This window comes from Podarcis gaigeae, assembly GCF_964106915.1.
Source record: "Podarcis gaigeae genome assembly, chromosome: 3".
Lineage (NCBI taxonomy): Eukaryota > Metazoa > Chordata > Lepidosauria > Squamata > Lacertidae > Podarcis > Podarcis gaigeae.
The window spans coordinates 103,181,569-103,200,762 of NC_139680.1; the positions used below are offsets into that span (position 1 = coordinate 103,181,569).

General features: G+C 40.7%; 1 protein-coding gene across 1 annotated transcript; it reads right to left on the bottom strand.

The window, feature by feature from the left end:
• Positions 1–748: 748 nt before the first annotated feature.
• On the bottom strand, positions 749–16,753 carry CALM2 (calmodulin 2). Its single transcript, XM_083733894.1, has 6 exons — positions 16,547–16,753; positions 9,307–9,337; positions 4,200–4,343; positions 4,020–4,126; positions 2,459–2,594; positions 749–1,382 (listed from the first exon to the last, which is right to left on the bottom strand). Exons 1-6 carry the CDS (start codon positions 16,547–16,549, stop codon positions 1,354–1,356), a joined length of 450 nt encoding a protein of 149 aa, XP_083590020.1. The 5' UTR covers positions 16,550–16,753; the 3' UTR covers positions 749–1,353.
• Positions 16,754–19,194: the final 2,441 nt, after the last annotated feature.

Sequence of the window (19,194 nt, forward strand, 5' to 3'; positions counted from 1 at the left end):
CAGAAAATAAATAGTATACATAAGACACCGCCAAGCATGGCAAAACAGGAACCAAAGGCTGTCGGAAACAAGGTTTTTATTTGTCTGCAGAAGTAGTTCATAGCATTGGGGATGCTACAGAAAGCCATGCTTCTGATAAAGGCTAATTTGGTGTCCCTGTGATATAATTTGAAGCAGAACCTCATTGGAAGATAAATGCTGAGGAGGAAGGCCTCATATGAAAGGAAACATTCATTGATATACTCAAAGCCATTTGTGCCAGCACTTTGAATTGAGCCCAGAAACAGACCAGCAGTCAGTGCTTATGCTTTGAGAAATGATGAAAGTATCTGTCCACACCTCTTAGCAGATGAGCTGCTGCACTCTACAGAGGCCGAAGCTTCCAATCCATTCTTCAAGCAAACATTGTGTACAATGCTTTCCAGCTTTTTACAGTAATGCAGTCAGAGGTCATCAAATTAATGTAGTGGGTATAATTGAAAACACCACCATGGCCATAGCTCCCAACTTAGAACCAACTCCAGCAACACCACAAAACCAGTCCCTTACAGTTGAGTGTGTCCGTACAGAATAGATCAATGATTTCATGTGTCAATAGCGGCATTACAGGTAACAAATACCTAACGTAGAAGCTTCAATGGGCCATCTCCCCGACATTCTTAAGTCTGTATCTGCAGTTTCTATTGAAGTATCAAGAATTAACATGACAAGAGATATACAAAATGTTTAAAGAGACAGAGGAACAATATGGGTTAATTGTAATTTTTTATTGGAAAACAAATATACAACTTGGAATGGATTTGAGGCAAGTTGTGCCATAAGCAGATTCTTTTGAAAATAAGTGGCTGAACAAAAGTTTTAAAAGCATAGTAACCATAGAATAAAAGGTCTTCTGGTACAGGACCAGCAGTACAAAAAATAGTGTACGAGTACCTGGATAATACACCCGTTTTGCAATAGTGCAAACTTTTTAAGTTCCATATTGTTGACTGTCCATAGTCCACACAGAGTTAAGACTACATTTCAACAACATGCTAAGTTTCCTAAAAGAACTAATTTTAAAACAGGCATAACCTAGATGTTCCCTCATTTGACCAACACATCATCTAGCTTTAGAAGTGTGGAAGGGCTTAAATATCCAGAGTAAGCCACATGCAAACATTTGTTACTTTGATCATTTTCCCAAAATATCAGGATGACAGATAAAGGGAAAAACGTGGAGGAATGAGTTTGTTACTATACATGCATATTCTCTTGACAGTAGGGGGAAACCTTTTACAGATAAGTTACAAACAGAGAAAAAGGCAAATAAACAATTTGTACAAGAAATTTAACACATTCTGTACAGTGTCTTCACTTTGCTGTCATCATTTGTACAAACTCTGTAGAGGAAAAGAGACAGTCATGTTTATTCAAGTATTTCTGCAACATGTTCGTATTAAGGATCAACTTGCTACATTAAGTGCTTCTACTTATTAGAAATACTCTTACTGGTAGCTCTGTACAACTTAGGCAGATAAATTTCAGATACATTAAATGATAATAAGGATTTTTAAAAATGGATGTATATCCTGCCTTTTTCCCAAGCAGGGATTCAAGGCAGCTTCCAACATTAATAAAAACTAGCTAGTTAAAAAATAATAAAAATACATTGGAAGACATTTAAAAGCAACAATTAAAATAACAGCTTATGACTACTAGTAGCTCCCCCCCTTGCATCAATAAACAGTAGTCAGTTTTCTTTCAAAACTTCTTATCTACCTAACTGAAAAGCTATCCATCTAGAGATCTACATGAAGATTTCAAATATTAGACACACCATATTAGTTTCCTAGGTCACCTTGCTCCCAGTATGTCTATCTTTTAGGGACTAGGTTAAGGCATTTTTTTATCCTTACAGATATTTTAATGGCTAGTATTTTAAGTATTAGAAGAATGCTGTATTTCAGAAGTTCATGATATTTTAATTATTTTGTTTTGCTTTTATAATGCAAATGAAACTGCCCTGAAATAAGTACTTTGAAGGGTGGCATATAAATGCCTTAAATAAAATAGCCCAACTGCATGTCCTAAGCCCAGGGCAATATCTGTTTAGTGAGTTTATTCTTACATAAGTGATCAACTTAAACTACAATGGCACTTATGAACAAACCTACCAGCTATGTACTATGATAAAAAGTCACTGTCTGCATTACACTGAGAACAGACAACTTTCCTACTGTACAGAAATATGCAAAGTTTATTATTCATTATTTATTAATTAAGCATATTTAAGTTTGTGGCAGAATGTTAGTTAGACCATATTGAACTATACTAGCTTTGCTGCAAATGCTTAAGCAGCAAAGAATGCAAGTATGGAATATCCCAACATGTGCATGGAAACAAACCTTCTTTGTATTCTGGCCAGTAAGTTCAGGCAGCTATATTAGTCAATGAGAAAATCAATTATCAATTTTACCTTCATAGTTTACTTGACCATCACCATCAATATCTGCTTCTCTAATCATCTCATCAACTTCTTCATCTGTTAATTTCTCTCCAAGATTTGTCATCACATGGCGAAGCTCTGCAGCACTAATATAACCATTACCATCCTGTAAAACATTTACAAGTAGTTTGTAGAGCTTTGCTATATTCAGGTGTGTGCAAGTTAGTACTTATGCAACAGGAAATAAATGCCAGAAACTGCCTTGATCAGGCATAACTTCCATTTTTTAATCCACTATCCCCTTCAAATCCCACCCTTGCCTAGTGGTGCACAACATGGCCAGAAATTTTGAGCTACTTAAAATTTATAGCACCACCTGTATTTTGGACTGCCTTGGGTATAAAATCAACACGCAGGTCACTCAAGTTATGAATGGCGTTGCCAATACATAAATTCTCCCTGGAACTGTTTATACCTTTATTGTTTTGTAAGAAACATACCATTTAAATTTCAGAAACCAGTCATATTATGCAGTTGCTGACTAGCTAGATTTGTCGCTTGGTTTGAATCACTAGACTTCCACAACGGAGTATCTGAAGCTACTCAATGGTATCTGAAGAAGTGTGCATGCACACAAAAGCTCACACCAATAACAAACTTAATGATCTCTAAGGTGCTACTGGAAGGATTTTTTTAAAAATTTTGTTTAGAGTAAAGAGTGTTATTAACTAGTTCCAACATAGTCAAGCCTAGCTTTTGGCAGGGCAGTAGCGATATGAATGAATGCCTACTCTTTATGATTTGTCACAGTATCTGAGGGCTTCCTTTTCCTGCCTCAGCAAGAACTACTTAATATGAAACAAGAATATCTAAAAATTGTTCTGCGAACATACACCAATTTGTTAATGGGTTAAGAACATAGGAACAGCTGACTAGATCAGGCCAAAGGTCTGTTCTCACAGGGAACATATATGACAGGTTCAAGAGCTCATACGAGAGGTTTAGTTTCAACTTCCAACTGTCGCTTGATCTTTTTCAGAAATGTCACAAAGTAACAGGACATAAGATCTTAAACAGTAACAAATTCTCAAAATGCTCATGAAATGGGTTCAGCAATAAAATGTATCAACAGCAGACATATCAAAACCAGTAGGAACCAACCTCCTAAAAGCATTTATAGGAGAGAGTACAAAGAAGTGTTTTAAAGAACTGACACTTTGATATATATTTTTTACAATCAAGTATATAAATGTTATGAAATAAATCACCTGAACAGCCCCTACAGTTCTGAGGCTACCACCCCGAAGTCCTGCTTTTTGTAGACACCAATTTGTTAACCAAATAAGATGATATTTTAAGCAGGGCCTCACCAGCACAGCTCAAGTTGCATCTGAATTCATATGAAATATCAGGGCTTCCAGAGATTAAGAATCTGACCTGTTTCTCAGCACTAAGTTTAACTGATTGAGTTAAACAACCCAGCCAAATGGAGAGTGGATGCTAACTTAGCTGAAACTAGAAAACTGGTACTGAATATGAAAATTCTCTGAATTCTCAGATATTTCCCCTCCCGAGTGTATTAATTGAATACCTTATCAAATACACGGAATGCTTCTCTAATTTCCTCCTCGCTGTCTGTATCCTTCATTTTTCTTGCCATCATTGTCAAAAATTCAGGGAAGTCAATTGTGCCATTGCCTGTAAGATAATTTGGTTGTTAAATGAAAGCCATTGGTGTTGGAGCAACTTAACTATTTTAGGCCAAGCTTACCATCAGCATCTACTTCATTGATCATGTCCTGTAACTCTGCTTCTGTTGGATTCTGCCCAAGTGACCTCATCACTGTCCCCAGTTCTTTTGTCGTTATAGTACCATCTCCATCCTTATCAAATAGCGAAAAGGCTTCCTTGAATTCTATAGGATATAAAGATTAGACAGCTTAAAATTAAATATATGCTTGTACAACTTTATATTTCTACAAACTCTTTTAAACTGCACAGGTATTGAGAAGCATTAAGCACAATGAATGAATCCAAAGAAACTAAAGCACATTCAGGACCAAATAACATGGTTTCAGCAAGATCTGAGGTATTAACATTTTCTGAACTCTCTTATGTAACCTGCCTTGAGCAGAAACCAGGGTTGTTTTTCAAGCTGGCCTGCATTGTGTACAAGTGGCAAAGTCTTGCCAAGAATGTAATTGTAGAGCAGCCCTGCTAGATCAGACCAAAGGCCCATGATTTTCACAAGTGATCAGCCAATTTTTCAACCAGTTTGCAGCGTGTCAATTGTTTGAATTCTTTTGTACTTGAAAAGTCATAACCATTATTTCCTCATAGAAAAGATTCTCTAATACCTTATCCATCATTTGTTCCTTTCTGTATCTTTCCCTGTGGTTTATTTGCATGGAGTGACCAGATACAGCATATTCCAAACATGGTAGCATCATAGTTGCATATACTAACATTATGATAGGCTGCTTATTTTCAATCCCTCTTAGTAATTCTGAGTACCATTTTCTTTCTTCCACTGTCACAGCATAGGAAGTTGTCCACAATCACATAATACTTCCTGAATGGTTACCACCAATTCAACTACATTACATTTACAATCTGAGTACCTTTATTCCTCCATAATTGTCCTCAGGTAGTTATGGGAACAATAGTATGACCCTAGTAGCAGGTTTCCAGGCCAAAAAGCCTCCAAAGCTGACTGTTATTTCATTTATGAATTGTTACCTATGAAGCACCTTGAAGCTATTTGTTCTCCTTAAGGTTTTCAGTGCACTGTATATAGCATGCTAGCTACTTTGCACATGTATAGAACCAGAGGAATCTATTATTTTACCAGTATCACTTTTCAACCTGGTTCCTCACATTCCCTAATATTCATGTCCTTTTCTAGTAATGAACAATGGTCTCTATATTTTTGAGTCTTTTATTACATCGGATTTATGCCACTTTATTTTTTATTATTAATTTATTTATACCACACCTTTTCTCCTGACAGGACTGAAGAATACTTTTGAAAGGCCCTCCATTATCTCTGCATGTTCACAGACTTTATTCTACCCTTAATTTTAAGAGCACAGACTGTTCAATCCCCTACTGAAGGTGACCAGGTAAGGTTAGATGCTTAGCTGCAGAGAAAAACAGGATAACTAGCCTCTTTGATAGTTCAAGAACAGAGCTCGATAGATGCTGATAATCTTGTTGAGATAAGAGCAGAAGTTTTGATAGGAAAAGAATATCAGTATTAATTTGCCCAAAGGGGAGATATATGGAAAAATGGATATATAGAATGAGATACAGTTGTACCTTGGATCTCAAACACCTTGGCTCCCGAACAATCAAAACCTGAAAGTGAGTGTTCCTTTTTTCAAAAGCCAAACGTCCGACACAGCTTCCGATTGGCTGCAGGAACTTCCTGAAGCCATGCTTTTGTTTCCAAACATTTTGGAAGTCGAATCAACTTCCGGAACAGATTCCGTTCAACTTCCAAGGTATGACTGTATAGGGTTGTGGAATGGAACTCTGAAGTGGATGCTCCTATGGATGGAAGAATTTCACAAATTCTCTCTTCCATGTGCAGCACCTTCCTATCCTTCTGCCCATAGGAAAATCTTGGATTGGCTCACCTCTGTGTTGACAGTAGTTTATCACAAACTGCTATGACCATGGCATAGCACACCTGTGAAACAGTTTGAAATTTATAGAACTAACTGATCAGTCTTGGAAATTTGACTAAGAAAATGAAGTTTTTTGCGTTGATAGATGACCCATTGCTAAACTGATTGTACTGTGGGTTCTGGCAACCAAAAATGAAAAATCTTCCTGCATTCAGATTAGTGTGGTAAGATCAGTAAATGGTTTGAACTTTTTTTTAAAGTAGGAACAGTGAAGAAGAGTATGTAGCCCTCCAGATGTTTCTAGAATTCCCAACTCACATCAGCCCTAGCAGTCATGTTCCATGGTCATGGATGGCGGTAACTGCAGTCCAACAACACCTGGAGGGCCAAAAGCTTCCCTTCCCTGCTTTAAATTGACCCCAATTACAGTGAGACTCCAAATACTGCAGTCTCATCCCATGTTTCTCAGTTTTTCCATGACCTTCAGACAGCATTTAAGCAGGTTTCAAGCTTGAACTGAAAGATTAGTTCAGACTACTACACTCATTACTGTTTTATTTATTTCAACAGTTTATCCAAAGCTTTATGGCAAAAAACCCCTCCTCTCAGTAGTTAAAGTATCTTTTTAGTTTTACATTAGGGATATTTGTTTCTTTTAGTTAACCAGGAAAGAGCCAAATACATTAGGGTTAAGACCAGTTTACACATTCAGCAGAATCAAGTAGCATTTCCCCCCTGTATTAAACAACTTTGGGAGATGCATGTATAAATGTCATTTTACGAACCCTGTAAACACACACAGAGAAAGATTTAAACAAAATGTTAGACTGAATCCCTGTTATAGATTTCTACATTAGGGAGCTCCCCTCCCCCACCATAGGAAAATCTCCCACACCATGATGTTGTGAGTCCAGGAAAATATTTCACTGGGTTCTGCCTTGGTTTAGTTTAGGACTTGGAGAAATGTAGCAAAGAAGGAATATGTCAGATACAATTCATACTTTTGAGTGGTGACCACTTAAGAGTCGATAGCTAGGATAACATAGGTTTGCACTGCCATAGCCTCTATCCTAAGGCTGTTGTAAAAAGCAAATCTAATGCATGCCTCCTGTTACTTCCTGGAATTTGGAAGCTACGTTTAAACCTAGCCTGTAGCCAAAAGATTCACTTTTAACCTTAATCTTTTTTTAAAAAGTTTAAGGTTCTTGCAAAACAAAAAAAACAGTCATGTGGCACCTCAAAAGACTCTTGTTTTTGCTGTATGAGACCAACACCGCTACCCTGCTAGAAACTTATTATATGCATAGCAGCTGTTGATGGGCTTCTGGACACAATTCAAATTGCAGATTATGATTTCTTAAAGTATGACTTCTTAGGGCCCTTTATGTGAAGGACCACCTTCTACATGAGATTGCCCAAGATTTAACACCTTTAAGGATCTCTATGTCCAGCCAACAATTCAGCACAGACATGAGAAAGGGCCTTTATGGTAGCAGCATCCAGGCTCTGGATTCTACCCATAGGCACTTGTATAGTCCACCCTGTAGTCCACCTAACCCTACAGGCCTTGTCAATAAATGAAGACCTTTTTGTTTATACAGGCTTCTGACCTGCTAATATTTGTTTTTCCACTGTGTAAACCACTCTTGTAAACCACTGTGTAAACCACTTCCTCAGGGAAGGTGAGGAAATACCTTTCAGTTATGGAGTACCTAGTACATGCCCTGGATTAAGCTTTCTGCCTACTTAAAAACTACTTAGGGAAGTTACTAAAATCACAATAAATGAAAAATGTTTTCCTAAGATTTTAGGATTACATCAGCAACTTGCTCTATATTCAATAGCCACAGAAAAAAAATTAAACTGCTGCTTTCTTTTTATTGCTACTTTTTATTGATCACGTTAGAACAAAGTTAGTAGAGAACTGAGTTTTATACGCTTGGTAATATTCAAATATTCAGAGGGCAGCTTTAAATAAAGGGCATCTCATCCCCAAAACTTAAATTCCCAATTTCCCCCATTCTATACAGGAATCTATACAGAAATCTATACAACACTACTTTCATACACACGTTAACAATAGTAGCATACAATGTTCACCCCTTCTATTATCAGTGCGAAGTATCACAACATTTGCCATTAGACACTTTTCTAGAGACCTGACATGCATTGGACCATGGAAAGCAGCTTACCCATCTTGTCCCACATAAATGCAGACCCTGAATTTTGGGAATATCCTTCTACCAGCATAGTGTTAGCTATGCTTTAAAAGTATTAATGAATATAAATTATACCTGATTTGAGAACTTTTAAAATGAGCTATTTGATAAACATAAAATCAACACTATCAATAGAAGACTACAAATGGTGTAGCAGTTGATTTGATTCACTAACCAGATGTTAGCTACACCAATATTATTTAAGTGCTTGAGTTCAACGGAAACTGTACAAAATCAATGTTTATTCTTACCAGCTACAAAGAAGTATTTTTTGTACACATGCATGCAATTTCTCGATGCTACCATGCAACTGTTTGATGACTTCCACAGTTTGGTGTGGTCACAAACTATTAAAAAACTGGCATCATACATGTTAAGAGACTTTTAAACCTAACTGCACTGGATACACGTGAATAACTACATTTTTCAACTTACTGGGTTGTGGCAGCATCTTTAAAAAAATTAAAAGTGAAGTTGATCATTAAACTTGGGCTTGAATTAAGCAAAGTTTTACCACTCAACAAATATTAATGATCTGAGGTACAAAAATCTAAATAATCACATACACAGAATCAACCCCCCAAACCAAAAATACTAGTATCTTAATTTTTTATCTTATTTGGTTAATAGCAATAAAGGTGGGAGGAGTCAGTATGAATCCAGATTGTGTAACTTGCTGCACAAGGAGAGAAAGCTTGTAAATGTGTACGCTACTTGTAGTACAGAAGTGCACACATGCCAATTTGTTACAGCAAGAAAAGCAAGTATTCTAGGCAATGCAACAGTTCTATCCTGTGAGTTACGAATGTCAGAAAGTCATGTGTAGTTAGTTCTTAGTTATATAATAAAATTAGGTGTACTGATAAAAATAAGGCTGTGTGACACAAGAAATGTTTATCTTCAAATTATTAGTTCTACAATACTACTTATAGCATCACAGCTACTTATAACTACAAAGTTGCACATCAACTGAAAACTACGCAAGTTTTATATCACCATGATCACAAGTAGTGTATATTTAGAATCTCACCTGCAATCTGCTCTTCTGTCAGTTGATCAGCCTATAAAGATAAAGGGAAATTAAATTAGTACCTTGAAAATTGACATCCTACTTACAGATTTGCCTGTTCCTAAAAAACCCGCTATTTCCACATAAAGCTTGGCAAGGAATCATTTTGGGAATGCCAGAATCAGAAAAAAAATTCTGAATGGACATTAAGCCTACTTGGGTTCAATCTGGGCACTGCTTTTCATTAAAGAATGGGTCTAATGCCCCAGTAGCCCTTGGTCCGTTGCAAACTGATGGGGGTGGGGGTGGTCCTGCATGCCCTTCTCATACAGATGCAGTTTTTATGAAGGGAAGAGGAGTTATCTGCATCAGATGATTTTCTGGCTGACAGCTGGGACAGGTTGAGCTCTCATCCCTTGCCCTTACGTAGCAACCAACTGCTTGGGTGCAGCAGAGAAACTAAGCCAGATGGCAGTTTGCTCAAGCGATATTCTACCTCATATTAAATAATGCAAAACAAACAGACAGCACAGTGCTGAAGCGGCTTTGTGTTGGGCATGATCAAAGTGAATCGTAACAATGGAAAACTAAAGATTGATATCCAATATTGTACCCAGTAAATTTCACAAATGTGATGACATGTCACTTAACCAGAAAACTATTTAAACTAAATTGTGCATCAAGGATTCATTTGATATGACTGGAACTAGAGGCCTAGCCAATTACTTGTCATAACACTATAGAGACTGTACATCAACAGTACTATGTGTTCCCTGGCACTAAGAGCAGTTTTCAATTGCCCTGAAGCTCTGCAACAATATTCATCTGAGGCACAGAATAATCCTTTCAAATATTACGAAGAACCTGTCATATATTCAGCTTGAGCAAGCTCATGACTTTGAGTAGGGCACATATGCCAATTTCTATGGAGAGCCTCACCTTAACTTGCAATCCTATTGACCAAATTTAAACTGAATGGGAATTTATATTCTTTGGACTGGGAAGCAAACTGTTTGTGTAGGAAATAATGCACAATAGGTATCATGCTTTAAAATATACATTTCTTGGGGGAAAGTAATGTTACTGGGTTATGTGAAGAACCCCAATGGGGCTTCCTGCAGCATAAACCAAGCTATACTTGTATGTTACAGGCTGCATCAAAAGTTCCCATGTGATTCAAGTCCAATATGTTCACAGAAACCACAGCAAAATTCGAGCAGGATTTTAAACATTTTAACCACATCCTGCTTCTTTCAGGTGCAAATATAGATTTTCCTCAATGCAAACTTAATTTTCAACATTAAGAGTAATAATGGTTTTATAGAAAAAACACATCTTAGATGTGCATCATGGTTTACATCATGGAAAGTTACTATAAATGAGAAATGTTTGTTGTTGTCGTCAAAAGTGAACTGTAATTCTTCCAAGAAACAGATATATGAAAAAAAATTTAAATTCTACTAAGCCTCTTAGCATTCATCAGTTTCATAAACACCAAAAAACCTCAAGTTGCACTCAGCAGTATCTTACAATTGTACTTCAGATTTTAAATATAGCATTAATTTATATTATGTAAAATGACAAGGCTATTCTCCACAACACAAAAACCCCTATATGTACAAATCAGTCTTCAATTTTAAAAAAGCCTAGTAAAAACTGCATGCAAGTATAAAGTGTTAAGTAGCATATTCACCCAAAAATATTAATATTACTTATTAATAGTATCATACAATGAAATGCAAGAATCTTGAAATCAATAAAACCAAGCTAACATTTTCAAAAGTATGATTTCATTACTTATTTTCCAAAGGATCCCAAAATTTATGAGAGGTTACCAATGCCACACCTCCCTTGGAAAAAACTATCTATAACCTCTTTATTGGAAACAAAATGAGAGGTTGGTTATATTGTCTTATTTTAAATCCCCCACCTGAAGCCAAGTTATATTACATCAGATTAGTCATAATACGAAAGCATTTCAGTTTGCATCATCTAGCACAGTGCCCTTCAATCTCGGGTCACCAAATGGTGTTGGATGACAACCCTCATTATCCCCAGTCAGTTTAGCCAATATTAGGAATGATGGTAGCCCAATGTAGCACCTGGAAACACAAAGGTCCAGAACACTAATTTTCAGCCCAGTCTGCCACAGAACCATAGTCCAATCTACCACAGAACCATTCAACCAATTTTAACTGACCATATGAAGCCGAGCAGTAGCAACCTCCTTCACCAGCAGGCCACCTGAACTGTTCTCTGGATACAACAGAAATGTTCACATCTGTCACATTTTCAAGTAATCTTCACTTTCATAGTCCCAGATTCAATTATTTTCAGGTTAAGTTGCAATCTCCAACTAGATATACAATAAATTTCCAATTACAGGCAGCGACCATTTTGTGCATGTTTAATTGGCACACAGGTCGTTTTCGACTTGAAAAATGGTGGGGAGATGCGTGCTCCGCTGACACGCGCAAATGCCTAGGACGCAAATAGGGAGTTCCTTGTACAGACATATGAACCAAAGTGGAATGACATCAACTGCCTTCCCCATATTCAAGCTTCCTATAGCTTAGTTACCAAAGAGAAAGGTGACAAGATACTGAAGGATGGGACTTAACTGTTCCGGCACAAATATATTTGAAGCCTTGGTGCATCATTGTATGTTACTGGTAAGCTTTCTTCTAGATGGCTTTCAAATCACAAGCTACACAGGCCTGCACTTCATAACCCTGTAGTGGACTGCATTCCATTTGAAGATACCAGACCTAAGGTGCACCTCAGTATGTATTTCAACAAAGTAAGTCTTTAGTTTTATAAACCAAGATCCTAACTCTCCCTGTGGCCTCAAGTTAGGTAAGAGTGTGTGTGGTGGAAGAGGCAAAAGAAATATACACAGAAAGGGCTTTGTCAGTTTGCTTCATATCCTTCACTTCTACTTTATGAGTTTGAGCATAACACCATCTATTTTTATATACTGTCTAAATGGCCATACACATATAGCTAAACTTATTGAATAGAAGTAGAGGATGCTGGGGTAGCTATGCACGAAGTGAAGCCTGCAAAAAGCACCACTCTTGGTTACCATTAATACTATGACTAAAAAAACAAACAAAAACACATTTAGAAGTCTTGTGAACTTGCTGCTCACTTCCCCTCAGGAAACTGATTCACTGGGACAGTGAAAACAGCAAGACTGAGTAGCCCAGAATCAAAGTCAAGCTCCTGTTTTGGCTATTTTCCCCACCCTCAAATTGATTTGTTAACTCACTTATTGGATCTTGATTACAAATGGAGTATGTTAATCAGGTTCACAGGAATCAAGTGTATTTCTGAATATATGTATGTCAGGTGGGGTGGAAAGAGGTGGATCAGGTATTTCATCCTTACCCACATGAGCAGGGCTTGGGGGATGAGAGGTATTTCAGGTATATACTATACCCCTTATTTGCCAAAGAGCTGCATTGTGCAACATTTGAAGTGTACGGCAACTTTGTATGGCAAGAAGATTTGCTTCAGTAAGTTGAATAGACTGTGGTGAGTCACTGGTGCAAGCTGTACATTCTGCATATGATCAAGGACCCTGTTCACCTGTTTCAGAGATAGACCTGCTCCATGAAGCAAGGTGGATTGATTTAAATTACTGGAGTGGGAGGAAGAACTGGTATAAATAAATTGACTTTGAGGTGAAATTTCTAGTTTTGCAATTCATATATTTCCTGGAAAGAGTGCATTCCAATTGCACACATAGCTCATATGTGTTGCATTTATAGAATACTTCCAAACATCTGGTCAGAGTCTAGGTATATACTTGTGGCAAAGAAAGAGGAAACATTTCTTACAAAATGAAGTAATCCAAGACTAAAAAGAATGGTATTATGGGGAAGTTGTGTGAGAAATTCAGATTACGACAGAGAAACTAATGGAAGGTATCATGACGTGCTGGTGTAAACTAGCACTCCTCTATCGTGCCAAGGTAAAGTGAGCAAGTTCAAATATGAGGTAGGCCTATGCAAGACGAAAGTGGATCCCTTTATGCAAGCTAGGATTAATGAGGGGCCCACATCCAAAAGGTCATCACCACAGAAGAGTACTACTAATACACTGAACTGACCATGTACTTTCATTAAAAATTACCAGTTATAATAATCTGTAGTAGCTTTATCAAGAGAAACAACAATCTGACCTAAACAGAGCATGAATGGAATTTTGAGGTGTCGCTACTACCTGCCATTCACATCTACAAGCATCTTAACTTATGCTGCAAGGAAACATACTAATGAGCTTCAGTACAGGCTCAGCTGCAATGGAATCTACACAGACCCTGCAACCATCCTGAGGCCCTTCTTCCTGTGCCTCCTCAATGAGAGGTTAGGAGGGTGGCAACACAAGAATGGGCCTTTTCTGCAGTGACTATGTGGAATTCTCTCTGCAGGGAAGCCTTTCATTATATACTTTTAGGCATTTGGTGCAAATGTTCCTCTTCAACCAGGCTTTTGACTGACTAACATCCTATACCCTTTTAAATGTGTTTGTGGGAGAGGGATTATTGTTTTGTTCTACTGATGAAGGGCAGTATACAAATTTAATAAATAATGATAGCTTCTAGCTCTCTCCATGACATCCCTAATTTCACCCCCCAAAACAAAAGACCTTTAAAGTGTAGAAGGTCGTGAGCAACAGGCTACGGACAAGCTTTGAAAAAAGGAACCAAGGGCTATTTCTGTGTAGATGGGGGAGAAATGCTTTAAGGCAAACTCCATTGAGGACAGAGGGGGAAATAGTGACCAGTAATCCTTATGTGAAGGGGGTTCCAGGTTGGAATACTGTGGAAGAAAATATTTGTCAATAGAGAAGGGGCTCTATTGTTGGGAGGCTTTGAACCCAACACCTATACTAACAGCATGGCTATCAACAGATATATGCAATAGGAGCTCCAAAAAGGACGCCAGGAAGAAAGCCTGAGTTTTGGATAAGATCCTCAAAGTGTTTCATTTTCTCCATTAACAATGTATTCACAATACATTGCTTGAGAAACAAACAGTACCTGGGAAAACAAGGTATCATAGGGAGGCACTAAAAAATTTCCAATGCCTCAAAACAGAAGCCTTTAAAGAATGCAAAGGGTCTGTGGAATTAGGCCAGTGTTCCATCTAGGCCAGTATCTGGTTCTCAAGTGGCCGGCCAATGGTAAGTTTATATTCCTAGGTGTCAACATTTTTATTTTTTTGGAGTGTTTGTGATCTGGCATCTTGGATTTTTCCAGCCTTCAATATATTCATATTCCAGGCACAGCTTAATAATAGTCCAGGGTTGGCTGCTTAAGAGACAGCTGCTGAGGCTGACATACCCAAATTAAACATGTTGCAGAACGCTTACAAAATGGTTTACATCTACTCTCCAAATCTAAAGCAATGCACAATTTCTCTTAGGTAGGTCACTATGTTTGCGAGACACAGCACCCAATATATTTAAGGAATGGAAAAGTATTTAGAAGATGGTCAATATTAAGCCTCTCACAGGGTAACAGAAAACAACTTTCATATATTATGCTCATCTTGTAGATGAGGTTCCCAGAATACTAGCACTAACTGGAATCTTCATAGAATATCTAAAATATTTGAATATCTAAAATTATCCCTGGGTGTATGAACCTCTACTTTTATGGCCACTGAAAAGCTAGTTTCCCTTAATGAATACATCTGCATACAGCCTTAGTGTCAAAACAAATCATTCAACTTCACTTGAGTGAAAAGGTATTAACTGAGCTCATCCAAGCAATTCCTTCAATAGGAAGTGAAAATAAACCCATGACTGCCAAGCCAGAGGTCTGCAGCCATCTCCTTCACACAGCACACCCTTGCTTTGCAAAAGACTAGGAGTATCAAATCATGCCCAGCTTTCTAATGATTTTAAGATCTTATTGCAAAATTAGCATGGAAAGATTTTTTCCTTTTACATATCCTTGCTGAGCTCCCAGCGGGAGTCACAGTTGCCATTAGACAAGGAAGCTGCTCTCTTCACAAGGGTTTACGCCTAGAGGGAAAACTGCAGCAACAGCCTCTGCATTATGCTACTGGATACTTCAAGCAGACCCTCAGATTGATTGCCTCAAGTCTCCTTCCAAATAAGTGCCTTTATTCCAGTGCATGACAACTCGGTATAACCCTGCCAAGTTTTACTTAATAACGTGACAGCTCGACAGTAGCCATCAACAGAAAAAAGCCCTTTACTTTTTAAAAGGATACACAAGAACAGCGAACGGTTTATATTATCTCAAGGGGTTACCGGGAGCGCACTTTTTAGCTAACAGCACAGGGGTGGGGGAGCCCAGGCACCGTCTGCCTCATTCTACCCTCCCCGCCCCGCTCCTTGCACAAACATCACGAAACTCCAAGCCTCTGGGCTTTTGCAGATTGCATATTCTCATGCGAAGGTCGGTCTGCTCTTACAGCTCTCCCTTTCCCCCCTTACCCTTGAGGACGAACAAAGCCGGCGACCTGGCGCAGCCGTTTTGGATACCCTCTGCATCCCCCATCCCTCCAGGTGCGATCTTGCAATGCATCAAGCAGCAGCAGCACCCCGCAACTTCTCCCTCTCGCAGCCGCCCCCTCCCCGACAACACGCCGTTCCCCATGCACCTAATTTCTCCCCAAATACGCCTTCAAGCCTTAATTTTTTTTAGGTAGTGGGGGAGAGAGAGATAGATATCAGCGATCGCGGTTCTGGATTCCAGCAGCTGCCTCCCCACCCCCAAGCCGAGGGCTGCCAAGGAAGGGGCGGCGGTGACATCTCGGTTGCTATGACAACACTGTTGCACCCACCCCGCCCCACATAAACGCGCGCGCGCCGCTGCAGCCAACTGCCGCCTGCGCCTGCCTTCTCAGCCGCTCTTCCCTTAAACAAAAATCCCTCGACTAGGCAGAAAACTGCCGCCGACTATGTAGGTTGTGCATATGCGTATATCTCTCTCGTCCAAAACGCGAGGGAGAGGAAAGCAGCATGGCGCCGAAAACAACTGTCGCCGGTGGTTTGAATTTTGAATCCAGCCGAGGAACGTTGAGATACACACAAGCGGAGGGTGGGAAACGAACCACCTCCCCCCGCGCCTCCCCACAGCCCCCCGAGAGGCGGATGTCCTCTCCCCCCCCCCCACCACCTCACAGCAGCCTCAGGTTAAAAAGGCGCCGATTGCGCGCGGCCCAACCGCCGATCCGAGTTAAAACGCAAACCGCCTCTCCCCGCTCGCCCGTTTGCTAACCATGGTGGCTTGGCCCGGGCTTGGCAGCAGCTAACGCTGAAGACGAAGGCAGCCTCGCTAAGCGCGGTAGGCGGGAGTGGCGCGCTGTCAGTCGTCTCCTCCGCTCCTGCTACCTTAACTGCTCGGCAGCTCTCCTCAGACTGGGCACAGCGCGCCTGCCGGCAGCGCCTCATAAACCACCTCACCGCTCTCTCGGATCCCTCCGCGCTCCTAACCCGCCCCGTCTCCCTTCCCCTCCCCCCCGTTTCCAAATCACCATAGAGAAGCCGCGGAGCGGGGCGAAACGAGATCCGTCCCCACGCCCTCAAGCAGCCGTTACCAACCGTCGCTGCGGCTGTCTATCCCTTTTCCTTCCCCACACCGCCACGATGCTGTCAGTCGTCCCCACTCGACGAGAAACAAACAAGGATCGACAAGAAACGAGAAGTCGTAGCTTTTTTAAAAAAAAGAATATAAATAAATTTGAAACGGAGGGACTTTTTCGTAGCGCGGAGGAAGACAAAACGTACGAGTGAGGAGACGACCGAGGAGCTCCGCTGATTGGTGGCTTCGTACCTGCAATGCGTCACTCGAGCATGCACAGTCTGAGCTGTGGAGCGAGGCGCCCCCTGCGAAGGAGTCAGACAGTGGGAACTGGGGTTATGGGCGGGAAAGGGCGGGCGCGTCCCTAGGAAGAGGCTGGAGCCGCTCAGAGTCTTGAGGGAAGCCGGTGCTGGCGCTGCTGAGCGCCCGAGTGCCAGGATGCGCCTCCTGTATATGGAAAGTTCCTGGGCTGAGAGGGAATAGCTGGATAAGCCTTCTTGGAGAGAGAGAGAGAAAGATGTCAGCTGGGCTGTGTGGAAAGAGCCAAGGCTGCGAGGGGGGTGCAAACAACGTCCTCGGGATAATAATAATAATAAAGAATGAAAAAGCAAAAGGCGTTTCCGAGCCGGATCAACTTCTGCAGGGGGGCAAAAGGAGTCCGCCTGGTGCAAACCTACAACCCGCCCAGCTCCCTTATTAAGCACGCGTGCAAGCTCGGTGACCTCCCTGCACCGTGGGGCTTAACATGCATCGGGCAATGGGGGCTATAAAAGTGGCAGGGGGACTGGTGCAAGGAAGAACGCAGGGTGGAGACCACCGTGGATGGGAAAGCAAACTTTTAACTGGGGAGGGAACCCGGACAAATCGCTGAGGACTAGAATGCTGGAGCGAGTTTTTAATTTGCCTTGGATCTTGGAAACGACAGAAAAGGCCTGATGGGGGGGGGAGTTTGGGGGGCGATTCGCCCCCTATTCTCCTGCAGATCAGCTGTCCTTCAGAGCGGGGAAGCGCCTTCCTGACACCGGCTGATTCCCAGGATATCGGCTAGATTCCTAGGATATCGGCTGTTTTCCAAGGAGACTCATGTATTCCTTGCATTGCGATGTCAGAAGTTCGGGGTATGTTGCTGCTGCTGCTGCTGCTGCTGCAATTGCAGTGTGTAGCGGACGTGTGCGATGTGGCGGCTCACGTGCTTTTGAGCAATGCGAAGGGACAGAGGGAGCCAGTTTGATGCAAAGGGGGTAGGAAACGAAGCACGATCGCCCAGCGTACAGGGGTGTGTGTAAAGTGGGTGGCAACGCAGCTCTTGGCAGAATCGCGAGGGTTAATATACAGGGGCACGGGCTGGGTGGGTGACTCGCCTCTAGACCATCAGGTGTCTTCCCCTAATCGAGAGGTGGCGAGGGGTGTTGTGCAGCAAGGAAGGGAACCAGAGTAATATTCTGTTTCTACTTGCCCTTTCTGCTATAGGCAATTCAGTGCACAGCTTCCCAGCCTAACATGATGGTGAAAAGCAGCTGGAAAATCGGTATCGGCGATCCATTTCTTCGGTTTGGGTTTATGGAACCCCAGGAAAGTCAGGGGTGTAGGAATGAAGGGGTTGCGACTTTTTGTAGGAATGCGCAGAGTTTAATGGCGCATGGGCAAGAGTTGAGGCATATTTATGGGACGAAGGTTAAACCTGATGTTATCTGCATTCAGGGGGAAAATGGCTTTGGAAAGCTGCCTTTTAAAATACCAAGATTCCTTGTGTGTAAGACAGGAGAGGTGTTGGCATGTTTTATTCGAGACATTATATTGCTGTCAGGACCCAGGGTGCAGCCTTTAAGGAAACACTAGTGTGTTTTCTAATGTTTATAATTCTTGTAATTCTGCGGCTCTTTAGGCATTATTCTTAGAAACGTGAAGTAAATAAAAATAACTAGCCCACAAAAGTTTGTCACGATAAATTGGTCAGTCATTAAGCTGCCACGAGACACTGCTATTCCTCTGGAAAGTGAATAAAAACATTTTTTTAAATGGCAAAAACTTTCCTCTTTGCCCAGGTCTTCAGCCATTAAATTATCTATGGCTTGTTAAATGTGTGGGACAGTACGTATATAAATGAAATAAATAACAATTATTATTATATAGTGGCTCCATGGCTGAAAAAACTTTGTTTAAAGTATCTGAATGTACTATAAAACCTATTAAAGTCTATTCCAGGGATGGGGAACCCCAGGCCTAAAGGTCTGAATGTGGCCCTCAAAGCTTTCTGTCTGGCCCTTGGGACTCTGCTCAAGCCACGCCCCTCACTGACCTTGCTTTAGGCCCTCTAGTGATATCACCTGCCTAGAATGTAACAG

Excerpts from the sequence above, each read along its gene's own strand:
- CALM2 (XM_083733894.1), bottom strand. Across the intron at positions 4,127-4,199 it reads CAATGAAGTAGATGCTGATG|GCAATGGCACAATTGACTTC; the intron begins GTAAGCTTGGCC and ends ATTATCTTACAG. Across the intron at positions 1,383-2,458 it reads TGGTCAAGTAAACTATGAAG|AGTTTGTACAAATGATGACA; the intron begins GTAAAATTGATA and ends TTTCCTCTACAG.